Source organism: Barbus barbus (assembly GCF_936440315.1).
Source record: "Barbus barbus genome assembly, chromosome: 36".
Lineage (NCBI taxonomy): Eukaryota > Metazoa > Chordata > Actinopteri > Cypriniformes > Cyprinidae > Barbus > Barbus barbus.
The window spans coordinates 13,890,205-13,911,010 of NC_136714.1; the positions used below are offsets into that span (position 1 = coordinate 13,890,205).

At 35.6% G+C, this 20,806-nt stretch overlaps 1 protein-coding gene across 1 annotated transcript in view; it reads left to right on the forward strand.

Annotated features, from left to right (window-relative positions):
• The window catches only part of LOC306856108 (protein turtle homolog B-like), a gene marked incomplete at both ends in the record, with an annotated part of 144,644 nt that overhangs the window by 47,459 nt on the left and 76,379 nt on the right, over nucleotides 1-20,806 (forward strand). The window contains one exon of the mRNA XM_079395133.1: nucleotides 17,389-17,540. Coding sequence (XP_079251259.1) covers nucleotides 17,389-17,540 — 152 coding nt within the window. The remainder of the gene's footprint in view (nucleotides 1-17,388; nucleotides 17,541-20,806) is intronic.

Consider the following 20,806-nt stretch of genomic DNA (forward strand, 5'->3'; position numbering starts at 1 on the left):
ACTATTAAATAGCACAGTAACAAGATCGGCAGATTAAGACATTAACTTGTGAGCACAAAACACAAGATACTTCTCTTTTCAATATAAATAAGATTTTATTTATATAAACATAAGACATGTAAACTAATCTAACACATGAACACAAGCATTCACACATTCACACGTTGCAGAAAGAGAGAAAGTAAGGAAAGGATGAGTTTAAGAGAATGGAAATGTGAAATCCCAAGTTTACAGCAATATGTTCAATTGCATAGACCTTAACAACCATCAATCACTTATTTACCCCTCGCTTTGAGCAGTGTTAATTTTGGCAGGCATTTTTGATTTAGTCTTAGTCTTTATCTTGAGACGAAAATGCTTAATAGTCTTAGTCACATTTTAGTCATTTGAGTCTATCATAGTTTTAGTCTAGTTTTAGTCATTTGAGTCTTTCATAGTTTTAGTCTAGTTTTAGTCATTTGAGTCTATCATAGTTTTAGTCTAGTTTTAGTCGACGAAAAGTCATTGCATTTTTGTCAACTTTTAGTCATTACTTTTAGTCAAACTGCAGTTACCAACATTTATTTTGGTAGCTATTTTATATGTAGTATTCTAACAAAAATAGTCATCAATACTTCTCTCTTTAGACCAAAACAATTAAGCTTAGTTATGAGAAATTTGAATCAAGGATTGAATTTGGAAAAACTGGAATAAATTTAAATTTTTCTGGTAGAAATATAAATTAAACTCATTTATGACAGATAATTAGGAATGCTGTCCATTTAAGACGGAAGGTATGTATGTAATAGCCTACTGACATACATTCAGTTTTCACCCACCTGTTTAAGCTCACTTAAACCATAACGGACTGTATTTCCGTGAGATACTCTGACTACATGAGAGACATTTGGACTGCTGTGTGTGTATTTGAGCACTGAGAACTGATCGCGCGCTGTATGAGAACTGAAGAAGTGGAGCGCGCGCGAGAGAGAGCACTTCTATCAGCGCGTTTCCGCCTATCGCACCTTCACTAAATTTAAGTTAATCGACAATTAATTGTGACTCCCGGGAAAAACGGGACTTCTGGTCACCCACTCCCTAACCCTTCGGGTGCTGAGGCCATTGTTTCAGATCGCTAGTTCGCGTTTTGGTAGGCTATACTTTGCCATACTGAGACTAGATATGCAAACGCACCTTATCCAATGACAGAGACGCACATTTTGAAAGACAAGACAGTTAACTTAGCCTATAGGATGTATTTTGAATGTCCGGTAGTCCTCAAATAACATTTTAGTCCCATCTCGTCTTGTTAACGAAGACGCGCATAAATTTCGTCATAGTTTTTAACATCAGATATTAGTTTTAGCTCGTCAAAGTCTCGTCTTAGTCACAGAAAAAAGGTTCGTCGACGAATATTTTTCGTCGTCGTCTTCATCAACGAAATTAACACTGGCTTTGAGTTTGAGTTAGAACCTGGAGGTGTTACTTACTTGCATTGCCTGTGTTAAGGGGTTTCCTTTGTGTCGTTGTCGTTGCAGAAAGGGGGTTCCCCGAAGTTGCTGATTGGCTGGAAGTTCAATAATCTTTGAAGTGACGTCTTGGGCGTTGGCTGAAAATGTAGAGTTGGTCTGGTTGAAGTTTGAAGCTAGTGCAGTCGGTGCTGAACTTTGCAGCAAACTTACATTAGAACACAAAACTCCATGGAAAGAAAAGAAACTAAAGTAAAAGAATAAAAATAAAAGGAGGTAATGAGACTAGGTGGTTTCCTTCTCATTGTGGTAGCAGCTGGCACATGGGCCAGAGCACGCTCAAAGAGCAGTGTCAAAACGCGGTGGCAGAAGAGGAGAGAGAGTGACTAAGAGAGAGTTTGATGGTGTCCTGAATTTTTAAACTCGGCTTCCAGACCGTCCCATCTGGATGTCTTGACCAATTAGATACTGTCCTTGCTCGGGATATTGCTTTATTTCCCCACCCCACTAATAAATCAACATGTTATCTGTTCAGTCCGAACTTTACAGGCTCTTGCAAAGTTTACTTTTGAACATGATTTCTATAACAAGACTATGATGCATTTGACAAAGAATTGATTGGAAGAAACATTTTAAAGCATGATTTTTCACACTCATACATACCAAACACGCATCTGAATCCTTCAGCTATTCAATAATGATTAAAAAGACATACATAATATTTGATTAAAACATGATAGTCTAATATGTGGGTTACAAACAATATGGGGTTCTGCATAGAAATGTCCTTTTAGGATGATTTTATGTGCATATGAAAAGAAAGTCTTCGTATAGTTCTATGGAGAAAGAAGGCATGTTCTTTAGACAAAGGAATTTTGGTCTGGTCTGGTCTGTCTTCTATGTGTGGGGGCAGTCAGTCTAAGGAAGCTCGTGAATTCAGCGTGGAACCCATGTGATAGCCATCTCTTTGACCATCAGTCCTGATTACTTGCCCCAAATTTGACGGTCTCCTTCCTGAATTGGAATTATCAGTAAGTGTTCTTTTGTCTCAAGGTTGTAAGCTGTTTTGTGAAAGAGGCTTGCTGGTTAGTTTGCTTGCTTCAGACTAGTTGGAGCTAGGAATCTGATTTACGGCATCCTGTTTCCTTGGGCCTCTCGGTGGAATTCCAGTTTCTTGTTCTTCAATGTTCTGATCGCATCTTAAATTTGTCTGATTCAGTCTCTGATATTCTACACAAGCATAAAGCTTTTTGCATATCTCTATGAATATATGCATGGGGCTGGCTAATGTAGTGCTTTCTGAAGGGTATTGTGTGGATTGCTGGCGTGTTTGGGGCCGTTTAAGGGGCGGTTAGCGCGGTGGTTAGAGTGGCTCTCAGGAAAGAAATGAGCTCTATGTTAGCTGCTGTTACTTTGTGCCTCAGAGCTGTTGTTTTACGGTTCTTGTGATATTTTCGCACACACACACTCACACTTGTGTCGCTCGAGGTGTGAGGCACATGTCAAAAGTGCTAAGTAGGGAGAGAGGAAGTGATGTAACGGTTCATCAATGCAGCAGATTTGAACGCTCACTCATATATAGGTGATTGTTGAAGCGACACACTGGAGGGAACATCTTTTGATCTGTGTGTTTAAAGCAGTAACTCAAGCAAAAATAAAAATTAATTTACTCACTCATGTCGTCAAACCTGTATCACTTTATCATAATTCTGCTGTGGAACTCAACATGAGAATGAAATAGGTGGCACTTTTTCAAGCCTTCAGAAGCAACACTACCCGGAAAAAATATAGGGCATTATGTATTGTATTAATATGAAGGAATTGTCAATATTGATTTCTTTTCTTAGTTTTTCTTTGTTTTTAAACGGGTGTTTTAACTTAATTTTGAATTTTGCACTGTATTATGATATAACGGAAATGTCTATAAAATGAATGGATAATGTGCTGGCAAAGAATACAGTATATTTTGTGTGTTTTTTTAAAATACAGTATCCTTATTATTATTATTATTATTATTATGATTATTATTATTCTTGTTGTTGTTTTACAGATGTTCAAAATGTGTTCAAAAATCTACTTAATCTTTTCTACCAATCATTCTTATATATACATATATATATATATATCTTCTACATAAATGTTTCTTTATAAATAATTTTTAAAAGTTTAAAATGCAATAGCAGTTTTTTTTAAATATATAAAAAAGATAATGATTAAAATTTTAAAATGCAATAGCAATTGAAAAAAAAATATATAATTTTTTTATATATTTTTTTATACTTTTATTAAAAATTATATATATATATATATATATATATATATATATATATATATATATATATATTTTTTTTTTTTTTTTTTTTTTTAATTGCTGTTGCGTTTAAAATTTTTAATCATTATCTTTTTTATATATTTTATAAAAAGAAACATTTATGCTACAGTAATCTATACATAATATACATTATAAATATATTGTACTTAATATTTTAGCATTCATATTAATAAAAACGACTTTTAAGTTGTTTTGTGATGTTATTGGTTATACATGTATTTAAATCATTGTTTTAGGCTGTGCTTTTTCAGTTAAGTATTAATGTTGTCTCTTATTCGTATACCTTTTCTTCCTTTCTCTCTTTAATTAATTTATTTATTTATACATATTTATTTAAATGAACAATTAAATTAATTAATACATACATTGATTCTGCGTATTGGTAATTGTGAGTTGATAGATTCGTAATGGCATGAGGAAATTATGACAATGTTTTTATTGTAAGTTATTTCTTTAAATATATCTTTTGGTATTGTTAACATCTCTGTTGCTGCTCCATTTACAGTAACTAAGATCTCTAATAGGTGGTCTGTCTCTTAAATAACTTGCTCTCCTCTGCAGTGCTGAATGTGAGTGGAGAGAATAAACTCCAGCACAGAGCAGCACTAGATATCCTCTGCTTTCTCTGTGATCTTACAGCATATTTACACTCCACTGCTGGTTAGAACTAATCCTTTGGATTTCAGATTAAACTTGTTGCAAAAATTGAGAGGGGAAACACAAAACTCTCATTGAAATCCAAACAGAAAATCCTAAATGTTCACTATTCTACACTTTGTACACAAATTAGTCTTTGATTTCTAATGTTAGCCAGTGTCATCATCAAAAGCCTAATCAGTGTGAGGCTAAAAATAAATTTTACATTTTCGCAGGTAATGTAAATGGGTTTTCCTTATCCAAAAGGCATTTTAAGGTTTATAGGGTGTTCATTTTTACATTCTTCATCAAGTACACTTAAACATCTCTTTTATGAAGCCTATTCTGTGATCCGTGTCTTGTCACCCCTGATTTGACATCACATACATGCTCTTATGCTCAATACAAGCCCCGCCTCTTTCAGTTTGAACTACAGCTGCTGTTCATACTGTTTTCTGTGGTGTGATGTATACAGGATGGACACACGTTTATCGGTTTATTTCAGCAATCATCTTGTGGTTACTGTTAATGAAGTTAACTAGACTCTAAGAAGCTAGGAGGTCATGTCCTGACCACGAGGTGAGAGGTTGGGTTGTCGTAGCATCTCGTCTGTTTAATACTCAGATCCCTATGGCAGGGTCAGAGAGGAGAGTAGAGCGGTTAAATCTATTCCAAACTGACTGTGAGCTAACGCTAATCCCGTGGGATTTAATGGGATATCCGCATGAGGAGAGAACGTCTGTTGCTTAGTCTCAGGGCAGTCCAAAAATCGTATTGCATTTCCGCTCACATGCTGTGACTTTGCATGATTGCTGGTGGCAGATCACTTGCTGTGAATACAATCAAGCCATGACGTCCACAGATTCACCTAAATATCTAATGTTTGAACATATTAAGGAATACATTTCTTTTAAGTTCTTCACCGTGTTTTGAAGAATTGTTTATTTGTTTGTTTGTTTATTTGTTTTAAATGTACATTTTAATGTAGACACAATGCCTTTATATAAAGCTACATTCATATTTTAACGAATTTGGATAATTTTTAAATGGTTTTGAGATGTGACTGTTTACTTATTTTAAATTTAAATGTTCAAATATTGTCTTAATATAAGGCTGCATTCTTTAAAATATATAAACTAATTTGGAACATTAAAGTCATTTTTGACCTTTAGTTCATTGTAAATGGTTTTGAGATGTGACCATTTATTTATAATTTATTTAAATTTGATATTGATTATATATAAACAAATTTCGAACATTTTTGGTTTCCAGTTCCATTTCAATGGTTCTGAGATGTGACCAAATGTCTGTGATTATTTATTTATTTATTTGTTTGTTTGTTAGTTTAATTTAAATGTACAAATATTGTCTCAATATGAGATGCATGCATAATAATTATAAACACACCTGCAAACTGCTGTTTAAAACATTTTAGATTAAATACGGCTTGTCAGCCTTCCAAAAGTTAGGCTAATAATCCATCTTAATTGTTTATATTTATATTAATAACCATATTTTGAAGTGTTTGAAGTGACTTACTGCTTTATTATTAATGCATCCACAGTGTTCCTCTGTAGCCTGAAATGCAAAGCAAAAGGATATAAGCATGCTGATGTTACTCTGACTCTTATGTTCAGCCTGAAAGATGAAGTCATTGTCATTTTAAACAGGTGCTAATTGCCTGCTAGACATCTTTTAATTAAGACCGTACATTGTTGGTTTAGAGATTTGTGACATAAAAGTCTCATTCCTCTTAGAACAGGTGAATTCATCCAGTGTAGAAGTTAGAGTTCAAAAAAGCACCATTATATATCAATCAGCTTAGATGAACTTCGATTTTGATAATGCCATTACAAATCTTCTTTTCCACAAAGCTTGTTAAGCGAATGAAGTTGCAGCCCCTTCAGATAGAGCACAAACCCTGATAAAGCCACAGAGACAAACGAGCACAACAATTTTGGAGGTTTTCAGGCTTCATTGATCTTCAGGGTGAAGCGTACTTTTGCTTATGCTGCCATTCTAACTGGCTCATTATCAGGTCTTTGATGAGTCGGACTGACCCTATAGCAGAATCACTACAGGGTTGAGTTAGGGAGCTGTCCGTGGTGCTGATGTGTGTGGGCCTGGGAGCTGTCCATGGTCCTGATGGCCTTGCAATCTAATGTGGGTGCTAAATGCTCAGCACCATGAGGCAATATGCTTTAGAAACACTGCAGATGGCATCATGGCATGAGATAAAGGCTTTTAAACGATAGCGCGGCGGTAGGCACAGAATTCTAGAACTGGCAGAATTGATATTTGTAGCTCTGATTGTGACAGTCTGTTGACCTGCAGCATGTTTGTTGGTTTGTTAATGGGAATGCGAAGTGTGGGTTTAGCTACAGGCAGCCGACAGACCTGGTTGTTCAATTTTAGTTGAGGGATGGCCTTTGGTGTGTTGTCATTGGGTGTAAATGAAGCTGACAGCATGCCAGCCCCTCCGGTGCCATAGTGCACTACTCTTATGTACTCTTATGTACTCTACTCAATAATGACTTACTGCCCTTATTTCAGTCCGTTCACTCATTTCATCGACAAATGTGTTGCGTGTTTGTGAGAGAATGTTTGATGGTTGAACTTCAGCCCTTTTTATTGATTCTCTGTCTTTTAAGCTATTGATAATTTCACTAATTAAAAAACGGGAGACACCAACAACTGCTGCAGGATTTACGCAGAAAGGTGGCCTTATTTCAAGACCCAGATTTATTATTAGACATCAGGTTGTTTATTAGATTATTTTGATGTTTCATGCATGTAGCAATTTTGTTGTTGTTGTTAGCTAAAAAATGTTTGTTAATTGAAATAAATCTGAAACTAAATTAAATATCAAATGAAACACTTGAATTAAAAAAAATTAAATAAATGTTACCTTGGCACCTAACTGAAATCAAATACTGTAAGTACTAAAATGAAAAATGAAATAAAAATAAATAAAAGCTAAATAAAACTATTTAAAAAGTTAAACAAATAACAAAATTACTAAAACTTAATATGAAAATGAAAACAAATAAATACATATAAAAGATAATTTAAAGAATACAATAATATTATAGAAATAATACTAAAATAACAAGTCTCGTGTATATATATATATATATATATATATATATATATATATAATTACATACTAATATAACGGTCTCAAATAACAGTTAATTAAATCATCCTATATTTAATCATTTTATAATAATTGTAACAATAATTCAGTTTATCGTCGATAATATAATAAAAAATGATGATAATTATAACAATAATAAAAAACTATATATAATATATTCTAATATATTGGGGTATTCACATATTCAAATTCTGTACTATAAAACTAAAATTGTTCATTTAGGCATCATAACATTGTAATGTATAAAATAAAAATTGATTCATTTTGAGATTTGATAAAGATTACATTTAATTGTATTATTAAATTATTAGTATTTTTAAAGATTACCTTTTTAAATGAGCAATAGATGATGGCAGAGGTAATCTACATTTAAAAACAGGGGAAATTAGCATGAACACCCAATACAGATTAATTAATAATATCAGCCGATAATCAATGTGGTACCAATACACATTGTGCATTCCCATTGAAAACCTCTGCTCTTTATCATGTTGAATTAACCTGAAATGCAATTACATAATTAGCTGTACACTATACATCGTGAACGATATTACCAATATTACATGAACAAGATAACCGAGGAGGACAAAAGCCAAGGATTACATGTGTAAGCAGATCAAATTGTGTAAGGTGATTTTTATACATGTCTGTAATATGAAAAAGGAAAATTAGAGCCTGAAATCTGCACGAGTTATTCTCTCATGCATGTGCGAAGTAGATACAGGAGCCGGGGGCCAGTAGTTTCTAGAGCCTTTTGGATCATCTTCCAGATCTCCATCAGCATGAGATAAAGAGGATTTTTACATTATGATTAGTGTTTCAGAATAGCGGTCTGGGGGCTGGTTCTGGCTTTTATGTTTGTGCTTAATTAGCTTTGGGTATCACTCCATCTCCCTTTAAACTCCTCACTTGCTCCATTTTGCTGACTTCTTTCATGTTTCACAGTTGCACCATCATCACATAAACACACAATATGAACTGAGAGAAATGTGCCCCTGCGGTTTTATATTACAAATCTCCACCTCAGGCTTCTTTGTCAGTGTACTGCGATACGAGCAAGATTATATATTTTTTTTAATAAATGGCCCTGTACCATATTATCCACTTGATAAATTTTACTCTACTTAAAACCTGAATAAATAAAGATAAACCTGAATAAAGTTCACATCTGGAGTGGTTTATGCAAGCTGTATTATTATTATGTATATTAGCCGCATATGACAGTGTGTGCGAAGCTACTTTGAAACACACACTCACACACTAATAGAAAACATACTCTTTTACTGTACATAACAGAGTAGAACAGTGATGAAGAGCAGTATTTAACTAAATGTTTTGCTTCAAAAAAGATGCAGGGACAATTTTTGATGACAATTTACCAACCCTCAGGTCATTCAAGTTGTTGATGAGTTTGTTTTTTATCAGAACAGATTAGGATAAATTTAGTTCACTAATGAATCCTCTGCAGTGCATGGGTGCCATCAGAATGAGAGTTCAAACCATAGACTGTAAAAAAAGATGGACGACGCGTCTCCACTTTCTTCCACTATAGAAAAGTTACGTTTTTAAAGCATCAAATTACTAGCTAAAATCCAACTTATCCCAAAATGAACAATTGAACATATATCAGCGTGATAACAACTACCTTGTTTCAGAAAATTGTATTGGAAGTGTAATTTTTTTTTTTTTATTTTGACTCAAGTCCCATTCGATTACATGGAGAGGGCAGGGTTTATGACTGTACTGCAGCCAGCCACCAGGGGGCAATCAAAGAGCCCGCAGCTTCACTTTTCAGGACATGTGAGGCACACCCGGTTCAAACAGCTGATAAAAACATATTAACAATCCAAAGTAATCCACACAACTGCAGTCCATCAATTGACGTTTTGTGAAGTGAAAAGCTGTGTATTTGTAAGAAACAAATCCATCATTGTTCAGCATGTATTAACTTTAAACTGTCACTTCTGGTCAAAATATGGGTCCATAATCCATAATAATGCTTCTTTCAGTGAAAAAGTCGATTTTCTGTTGTTCTCTCACATCAAAATCCACTGACATATTTGATTAGAACAGTTTGGATCGTTTACTCTTGTATGCTTGATCTGTGCATATTTTTCTCCTGATTCAGATAAGATGTCTTTTTCACTGGAGAAAGCAATATTATGCATAGAGGACTCAGTTTGAAGATAAAAATGTCTTGAGGATGGATTTGTTTATTACAAACATGCTGATTTTTGCTTCATAAGATGTTAATTGATGGACTGGAGTCGTTCTGGTTTACTTGTGGATTATGATGTTTTTATCAGCTGTTTGAACTCTCAATCTGACGGCACCCATTCACTGCAGAGGATCCATTGGTGAATTATGTAATGACAAATTTGTCAAAATTCTGGTGAAGGAACTATCTCATCTACATCTTGGATGGTCTGAGGATAAGTATCTGTGTGAACTATTCCTTTATCATATTCCTTTATTTTAACTGTGAATCATTTATTTGCAGTGAACAAACTGATTCACTTAAATGAATCAGACTTACCACAGCTATGTATATGCAGATGTGAGAATAAAACACGTCCACTTCCTGTAGCAGTGAGGTGAGCTAACTCTTGACATTTGACATGGAAGGAACTAACAGAGACAGAGAAACAGGAATTGAGGGTCAGTTCTCCTCCTGGTCTAATTGAATCAGTGCTTGTTATAGGGACAGCAGGGTTGGTTTTCAGAAAGAGCGGTGATAGTCTGTACTTTGTTTGTATTCGTTTTGGGTTCTGTTGAAATGCCCCTCATCCACCAGGCTTTCAGTTTCCCCTTCCAACCTCCGGTGAGGCTCCTCTCTTCTCAGTATGCATCGCTCACATTTAATCTGTGTTTGACCAAGAGTGTCTGAGAGATAAGAAAATAGGTTTGCTCACCGATGGGCCCTCCATATGTGACTGGACTTAAAATTTGGTTACATTCACATAACCTCCCAAATATAAAAAAAGACATTTTCCTTTTGTGGAAAAGTGCTTTGCTGCAGCTATGAATTGCCTCTTATCTTCAATCGTTAACAAAGACACTACATTCGTTTGAGCCATTTCAATTTGATGGTTTTGTTCAAGTGTGTTTCTTTTGTGAAATATTAGAAATGAATCATAAAGAGGGATCTGTTGTATGAATAACACCTCAGCTGCTTAAACGTTTTTTTTTTTTTTTTTTTTTTGAAGGAGCATATAAGCAGCATGATCTAACGGTATGAGTCTGTGTGTCTGTCTGTACGAGTCAACGTAATATGTAATAATGACGTGAAGTGCAGTATTGAATGTCTCTATTGATTCACTTGAGTAGATCATGTGACCTTGACAGCAGCAACATCCCCTGAATTAAAATCAGCTTCCTGTCAAGGTCACATGACTATAGCGTGCATTTTAAACGCAGATCGATTCATGGCTGAGTGTGCAGGTTGCTACTAATGTTACCCAAATGAATGTATTTATTTTGATAGATAGATAGATAGATAGATAGATAGATAGATAGATAGATAGATAGATAGATAGATAGATAGATAGATAGATAGATAGATAGATGTGATAAACAAATATATTCCTTGATTTACCAAACGTTTACTATATAATTTAAATATTGAATATATTTATTTCTTAATTAATTTAAATAATGCTTATATTATGGCACTGTCATCTGCCATTGGTCGAGCAAACAGATAGTCCCGCCACAAATATATGTCATTGGTTGAATCTTCTGATAGTGCCACATAGCAAGTGTTTGCACTTTGCAAGATATTCAGATAATTTAAAGATTAAAATACACTTTAAATATAATTTAATTAGACCTGTGAAATGTGCCATTGTGAATTATTAAGATGAAAAATAGGTTATAAATTAATAAATTAAAAATAGCTGTTAGCTGTAATAATAAAATGACATAATCTAAAATAGTAGTAAATAATACAGAATAAATAATAGTAAATATATTAAATTTTATTTGTGGAGCTCTGGATTTTTATTTTTGTTATTTTTTATTTTTGTATTATTATCCTGAAATTTTGTTCAATGAATGACATGTAGATTCATACTAAGTGTAAATTCCAACTCATTTAGACCTTTGTGCATTGAAAACTCTTACATTGCTTGGGTTCTCCCTGCGTTTGAGATATGTGACAGTTAACAGCTTCATGCCGGTGTGTACAGCTGGTGCGGTTCACGTATATTTGCATGTTTGTAAACCGGTCTTGTGATCTGATGAGGTGTAATCCAGCAAGCAGCATTCACACAGCTGCTCGACTCAGTACAGGATCCTGAGAGGAAGATGAGCAGGATGAAGATGTTCCTGTGGGACTAGCTCCACGCAGCCCTCTCCATGCTTCTCCTGCCAATTAGCTCTCACTGGTGCAATGCGTGTGTTGTTAGTGTGTGTCTGTGCTCTAAAACATCTACCTGTGTGGCCGGTGTAACCACAGAGACTTATTATAGCTGAATTCTTCTCACAATCTGTGCCTGTGATAAGAGCTTGTGATTTTATCACCGGCTGCCGGCTGACACGCACACTCATTGCAAAAGAGATTATGTCATCATGCCTCGAAGTCCTGGAAATATCGAAGGGATTATTATGAAGCGTCGAAAACAAAACGTGTGTGCGCGCGTGTGCGTGTTTTTTTCATAAAGGTGTGTGTATGTGCAGAGGGTGAGCAGGTGATCATTTGGCAAATTCAACAGCTCTATTCCAGGACTCTCATTGTTTGCCTGTGTGTTAGCTGAAATAATAAAAGGGCATAATTATGAAATTCATAATTTCATAGTGCGCTAGTTTTAAGATTTTTTTAGAAGAGATACATTCAATTAATCAGAGATAAAAGTAAAGACATTTACATTGATACAAAAGATTTCTGTTTCAAATAAATTGTTCTTTTGAACTTTATATTCATCAAAGAATGTAAAGATTTTGTCAGATTCTACAAAAATATTAAGTAGCACAACTGTTTTCAACATTGATAATAATAAGAAAATTGTCTTGAGCAGCACATGATTTCTGAAGGATCATGGGACACTGAAGTCTGTAATCACTGCTGAAAACTCACAGGAAAAAAAAACATTTTAAAATATATTAAAATAGAAAATAATATTATTTAGAATTGCTTGATTAATAAGAAATACGTGATATACGTTTCATGATATTACTATTTTTACTGTATATTTGATCAAATAAATATAGCCTTCATTACCCCAAACATCTGAATGGTAGTGTCATGTTTTAAATTATGCAAATTGATTGTTGAATCTTGTTTTGAAATGAACTGAATACCAATTCACACTTTTTTTTTTTTTTTGCTACTGAAGTGACCCTAAAAACTACATTTACAAAATGCAAAACAAACAAACAAAAAAAAAACGAATTTTCTCCACTTCTGAAATGAAACATGCGCTTTTCATGATCCCATCTAATTCCTCATTCATAAAACAACAACGTTTTTATTTTTTCATTGTCTGTCTTTTTTCACTCTGAAATTTGTCACACATAAACATGTCCTAGAGCTCCAATATTTTAGGAACAAATCATGATGGCCAAATAAAATGCAGTCGCAAAATTCACTAGGTTGCCTAATTTCATATTGGCTAAATCTCACTGGAATATTTAGAGCAAGGCATTTCAATCTGGTGAGACATATTCTCAGTGATTTGTATACACAGCAGGTGTTGGGCAGTTGCTCTCCCTCCATTTGGTGTGCTGTGGCAGGCATTTAGCTAATGCCAAGTGGATTCGCCTGAATGTTTAGCCACTAATGGGAATTTAGATTGAAAAGCAAAGGCAAACTTAGATGTCCATATCAATTAGCTGCTCTCAGTGGCTATGAAACATGAGACAATCACAGATGAGGCTGCTTTTTTCACGTAAGGCACACACATCCTCCTCATTAGCCTAAAGAGTGCTCGTGCCTTCAGGATTTCTTGAGAGTGTGTGTGTGTGTGTTTATGTTTAATCAACATCACAGGTCAGCAGTGTGTCAGAGTGTGCAAGGCAGTAAATGGAGACTCACAGCAGATGGAGGCGTTGTTTTGCACAGATGTCTTAGCGGCTGGCCTCAGAAATGTTGCCTTCAGCACTCTGGTCATGTGCCATCAGATCTTTGGGGTTCCTTCAAAAAACTGAAAACACTTAAGTTTTAATTAAGCAGAATAAAGCAGTACTAAAAAATGGCAATACAAGGTATGGAAATCAGTATTATAATCAGACCAGTTCAAATCAAGAAAGCTGGATCAAGGTGGTTTCACAGACAGTCATACAGACATTTCGAGCCATGTATAATAGATGCTTGGCTTGAGAAGGTTCAGTCCAGGTCTCTGTAAGTGCAGAGATATCGCTAAACCCATATCTTCTGTGTTCCTTGAGAGCAAGATGTTCCTGTGATCTCTGTGGTAATGTGTGACCCTCTTGTCTCAGCGCTGTTTTAAATATTTGACCATGTTTGAGAAAAAAACTGTTTCTCCCTAGTGTTCCTTTGTTATCCTCTACTCAAACGTCTATCATTGTACCTAGAAATAAATAATTGAGTAATCACCAAATTAATTTCAAGGGACACAATAAGAAATATGACCAGTTATGCAACAAGTCACTAGTATTTTGATGGTTTTGAATAAAATATCATGCAGCACAACATAATTCCCCCTCATGTGTCACAAAACTATATATAGTGCATAATTGTTTAAATTATTTGTAATATTAAAATGTGTATATTAAATACTTTGTGCAATAATAAAAAAAACTATTTAAGTGGTTTTCCATCAAAACAAAATATGCATCTCTCTCTCTCTCTCTCTCTCTCTCTCTCTCTCTCTCTCTCTCTCTCTCTCTCTCTCTATATATATATATATATATATATATATATATATATATATATATATATATATATACAGTGCTTATAGAAAGCATTCATCTTAATTTTCTTCACATTTTATGTTTTTTTCCCCCACATAAATCTACACCCCACTCACCATAATGACAAGGCAAAAACCGGATTGATCACAACTTTGCAAATTTATTAAAAAGGAAACACTGATAAAATTACATTGCACAAGTCTTCATACCCTTTGCTTTGACACTTGAAATTTAGATCAGGAGCATTCCAGATTCACTGGATCGCAGTGGGGATTTCTTTAAGACTGCAAGGGAAGCTCGGCTTCCCCTATAATGTCAAAAAATTAATGGTCAAACGTGTACTATTGTGTTAACATTTTATTGATTAAAAATGCGTTAGAACACGTTCATCTCGAAGACGAGTTCGTTCAGAATCAGCTACATATAGCAGGTGACTCGATTTCCTTCTCATATATTCCCGTAGCATCAGTGTATTTGCCTGTTGAAGCCCAGCGTCCGTTGACTTCAATGGGGCTGCTTTGAACAGTTTTTTTCAGTGCTTCAAAACTAGACGATCATTGGATAAATGCTGCGATTATGTCCCGCCCCCGGACGCTCAGCGTCTCTGGGGGTGAATGGAGGAGTGGGCGGGGCTGGACTCCGTGCTTCTGCGTGATGATTGGAGGGTTTGTCGAAAGACTGCATCTCCTTTTGATTGACAGCGATTGTGTCCTATAAGAAGTCGCTGATGCTGAAGCTAATCGAGCCAGTGTTGCCAACTTAGCGACTTTTCAGACCACCCTAGCGACCTTTTTCCCCAAAAGTGACTAGCGACAAATCTAGCGACTTCTTTGACAAACCTTAGCAAGTCTCTGTGATCACTGGTACTGCCGCAACGGTGCGAGGTCAGCGCGCACGCACCTCTTTCTCTGTTCAGTGAGCAGCTGAGAGGAGTTCAGTTCAAATAGATATTATGTTGCTTCTCTAATTTTACATGCAAATATAGCCGAAATCACAGCACAGGAATTGTCTTATCTTGTATGTATTATTTGATTTAATCAGACGACGGCTCGATTATAAATTAGTATGTTTGTGCATACTAACTTCTTGGGAGGGAGAGCTGGTTATGTATTCTTAAAGGGCTGCGTTTCAGTCACTATTTCATATTTATCCCGTTGACTGACAACATAAACAGTAAAATATATAAAGGAAAACAGTTTTATTGAGAATGTGGCTGCATTAAAATACAGTGAGCACAGAGAGACAAACAAACGTAAAAGGTAATATGACGCGATGACGTAATGAATATGCTAATTAGCGCATGACGTCATCTGGCGACATTTAGCGACTTTTCAAACTGGCTGCAGCTACTTTTCATCGAAAGAAGTTGGCAACACTGATTCGAGCTCAGTCCCATAGTGGACTTTGCAAGTGTAGTCAAAAGACAAACTGCTGCAACCTATTTCTTGATATTTGCTTGGCGAAATTGCTGGCCAATTTTCATTATACATTTCACACAATTATAAACCACATTCCTTATTTCAGTTTAACCTAATTCCCACATTTCCTCCGTCGAGTTTAATGTTTTTTTAGATCGTTTGTTCATTCATTCATTCATACAGTAGGCCAGGCGGTGAACTAGCCAGCTAGCAAACTGCACACGATGGCAGAATTTACGTATAAATAAATGGACAATTTTTATGATGTAGGCCGAAAATGAGCTTCCCCTCTTTGAAAGACCAGCAGCCGCCACTGCTGGATCGTCTTTGAGATGTTTCTATACTCCGACTAGAGTTAACCTGTGGCAAATTCAGTTGATTGGACATGATTTGGAAAGGCACACACACCTGTTTAATGTTTAACAGCTGAAATGGATGTCAGAGCAAAAACTAAGCCATGAGGTCAAAGGAATGGCCTGCAGAGCTGAAAGACAGGATTGTGTTGAGACAGATTTAGGGAATTAGAACTACAAAACAAATTCTGCTGTGTTCAAGGTTCACAGGAGCATTTGGCCTCCATAATCCTTAATGGATGAAGTTTGAAACAATCAGGACTCTTCCTAGATCTAGCCTCCTGGCCAAATTGAGCAATCAAAGGAGAAAGGTCTTGGTTAGAGAGGTGATCAAGACACTGATGGTCACACTGGTTGAGCTCTATGATCTTTTATGGAGATGGGAGAAACTTACAGATGGTAAAAAAAAAGTAATTTAAAGCAGTTTAACATAATAACACAACATAACAAAATGTGAAAAAAATGGGTAAAGTACATAATAATATTTAATGATTTATTGATTTGCTGTATAGTAAATACAAATATTCATACTACAATAAAAATGCATGCATTAAGTATATTTAAAATAGTTATAAAATGTATAATTATGCAAAGTTGTTTTGTGATGTAGATGGTCACAAATTTATTAAAATCTAAGTGTTTTATTGCAGTGCTTTTTATTAATTTATTTGCAATTATGTGGTTTTATTTATTTATTTAGAATAATCATAGCTGTTCTCTGATCATCCACCATTAGCAGATGTGGCAAAGAATTAATTTCAAAGCTTTCATACATTTAAAAAGTTAGCAAAACTGTGAAGAACTGTTGAATTGAACTTGTTCTGTCATTCAGTGCTGTGCTGTCCAGCCCACGAACGGGATGGCATGGCCACCCCTTCCCCATCCTGATTTATATATAATGAAAGGGAGATTTTAGCTCCTAAATCAACTGGCCGTGAAGCAGGAGCAGAATTATTAACAGTGAGAGTGATGCCAGCCAGAGAGCTCATATACTGTATACTAAGAGCTCATAAATGAGTGTATATGTATGCAGGAGGCAGATCCATGAGCAGGAGTCCCTCTTATTCACAGGTACGAGCTAACCGCTCCAATGGCCTTCTGAACTCCTATGGCTCCCATTAGCGAATAATGGAGAACAGATAGGGAATTTTCACATCGTTTCTCTGTGTCGCAGCTCCCCCAACTTTCACGGACACACCGCCGCAGTATGTGGAGGCTAAAGAGGGGGGCAGCATCACTCTGAGCTGCACGGCCTTCGGGAATCCCAAACCTTCAGTCAGCTGGCTCAGGGAGGGTGACCCCGTACAGGACAGCAGCAAGTATAAGGTGAGCAAACATCTCTTATTTTAGTAATATTAACTGTTTGTCCCCCAGATGTCTAGTTTAAGAAAAAATACAGTTTCTTGTACCAAAAACAGCTGTTATTTATTTTTCGCTCTCTCTCTCAACCTTTGTTATTGCCTTCATTGGGGCAGTACATGTTGATTAATACTAAATATGTCATATGCTGTGTTGCCCTCAATGATTTTGGGCTTGTTTTTTTCTGTGATATTTTTTTTAAGCTCTTATAAGTAAAATGTAAGGAGTTCTCCTATTAAAAAAAAAATATATATATATATATATATATATATATATATATATATATATATATATATATATATATATATATATATATATTATATCCAGAATGCAGTCGTGAGACATTTAAATTAAATTACATTTATTAAGTAATGCAAGACATTTTATCTGTGGCTTTTTTCATCATATGTTATGCAAATTTATGCTGCAATAAGATTAATGAAATTAAGCTATTTTATTTACATACATATTCATTAGACTATTTTTTGGTGTGGAAAGCCACTTAATTTGAGCCTGTAAAAAAAAAAAAAAAAAAAAAAACATTTTAGTGAGATCTGGCAACACTGCTCTCTCTGTTTAAATGAATATTCTCACAGTTTGGAATGGCCATCTTTTGCAGCTTAGTCTCTTATACTCACTAAGGCTGCATTTATTTAATACAAAAAAATACTGTAAAACAGTAATATTATGAAATATTAAAGTGTTATATTTTAATATATTTTACATACAATTTATTACTGTGAATTTTCAGTAACCATTACTTCAGTCTTCAGTGTAATTTGTTCCCTCAGACATCATTCTAATTTGCTGATTTGGTGCTCAACAAACATTTTTTATTATTGTTGAAATGAGTTTAATATTTTTTTGTGTAAACTGTGATACATTTTTTGATGAATAGAAAGTAAAAAAACTGCATTTATTTGAAATAGAAATGTGTTGTAACCGTATAAACGTCTAAATTGACACCTTTTTTGATTCCTTTAAAAAAAATCTTACTGATCGCAATCTTTTGAACAGTAGCGCACATTTTGGTTTTGTCCCATTTAACAAATGCAGAAAAAACATATGCAATAAATGAAGATAAGCAGATGTTATAGTTTGTTTGTCTGACATCAGACCATGACCTTAGACTCATTTGACCTCAGAGATGTTTACTGTAATTGTTAAAACAAAATACAGGGGCCATCTTTAGTGCATTTACTAATGCTATATTTTCCATCAAGCCATCATGAGATATTGCAGCCAATTTAAGGTCATGGTTTCAAACATTAGTAATGTGCCAGAGCCAAGGTTGGCCTCAAAAAAAGCACACTGTCAGTCAGTTACCTAATTGAGTGAACAGGGCAGTGAAGTTATACATGACAGACAGAGACTGTGTTCAGAATCCAGAGCTCTGACAAATGAAAAAATGATACATGTTTGTACTATTGACTCCGGGAGAAGAAAACATTGTGCTATTATCAACTCACTTCCTCTCAGCTGGGACAGTTCTGTCTCTGTGTGTAATTGTGTCTATTGAAGATACAGCGCTTCAATGGTCCAGCAACCATTAGTGTCAATTTAGTCATTGAGTCAGGTCTAACTGTGTTTGAGCTCTCTCTCTCAGTGATTCCATATCAATATATACTATATATTAGAGATATACTGTATAGGTGTTAGAAGAGATGTTCATACGGCCGTGTGCTTTGGGTTTGTGTTGAGTAAATAAATAGTGTAAAAGCTTGTAGAAAGTCATTTTTAATTAAATGATAAATACTTGCCATGGTTTTAAATGAGTTTTTTTTGTATTTGTATTTAAGCATATTTGGTTTTGCTGTGGTATGTGAAGTCGTGAAACTTTAGTATGTGACAGAAATAGTGTTGTGGATCTTGAAGAGTTCCTGTGGTGTTTGATTGATATCCTTCTCTGCACAAATACAGGATTGGAGTTGTCACAGTGAGGGCTCAGGATATTTGATGACAGTGGAAATGACAGGTCAAAGGCATTTTGTCATCCTCTATCGTTACTTCTTCCTCCCTTCCTCTGTCCCATCTACCATTGTCACGGTCCCAGATCCAGCCCTCCATGAGGTTATCAGTGGCCCACCAGCACAATTCAATTGCTGCTTCTGTGTCTAAACTACAAACAAGCGACATGCAGAGAAAGTGCCACATGCAGCGCTCACTTGCAGTTTTAAAGATTTTTGTTTAGGTTTGTTCACTTCCAGAATGAAAATTTCCTAAGAAATTTATTCACCCCCACGTCATCCAAGATATTCATGTCTTTCTTTCTTCAGTTAAAAAGAAATTAAGGTTTTTGAGGAAAAAACCAGTGTTGGCCAAGTTGAGGAATAAGTCAAACGATTGGTCGTTTTCTAAGAAAAATACAAATTTACAGTATCTCACAGAAGTGAGTACACCCCTCACATTTTTATAAATATTTTATTATATCTTTTCATGTGACAACACTGAAGAAATGATACTTTGCTACAATGTAAAGTAGTGTACAGCTTGTATAACAGTGTACATTTGCTGTCCCCTCAAAATAACTCAAAACACAGCCATTAATGTCTAAACCGCTGGCCACAAAAGTGAAAATGTCCAAATTGGGCCCAAAGTGTCAATATTTTGTGTGGCCACCATTATTTTCCAGCACTTCCTTAACCCTCTTGGGCATGGAGTTCACCAGAGCTTCACAGGTTGCCACTGGAGTCCTCTTCCACTCCTCCATGATGACATCACGGAGCTGGTGGATGTTAGAGACCTTGCGCTCCTCCACCTACCATTTGAGGATGCCCCACAGATGCTCAATGGGGTTTAGGTCTGGAGACATGATTGACCAGTCCATCACCTTTACCCTCAGCTTCTTTAGCAAGGCAGTGATCGTCTTGGAGGTGTTTTTGGGGTCGTTATCATGTTGGAATACTGCCCTGCGGCCCAGTCTCTGCGTCAGTATGTCAGTACATGTTGGCATTCATGGTTCCCTCAATGAACTGTAGCTCCACTCATGCAGCCCCAGCAATGACACTCCCACAACCATGCTTGACTGTAGGCAAGACACACTTGTCTTTGTACTCCTCACCTGGTTGCCGCCACACACGCTTGACACCATCTGAACCAAATAAGTTTAACTTGGTCTCATCAGACCACAGGACATGGTTCCAGTAATCCATGTCCTTAGTCTGCTTGTCTTCAGCAAACTGTTTGCGGGCTTTCTTGTGCATCATCTTTAGAGGAGGCTTCCTTCTGGGACG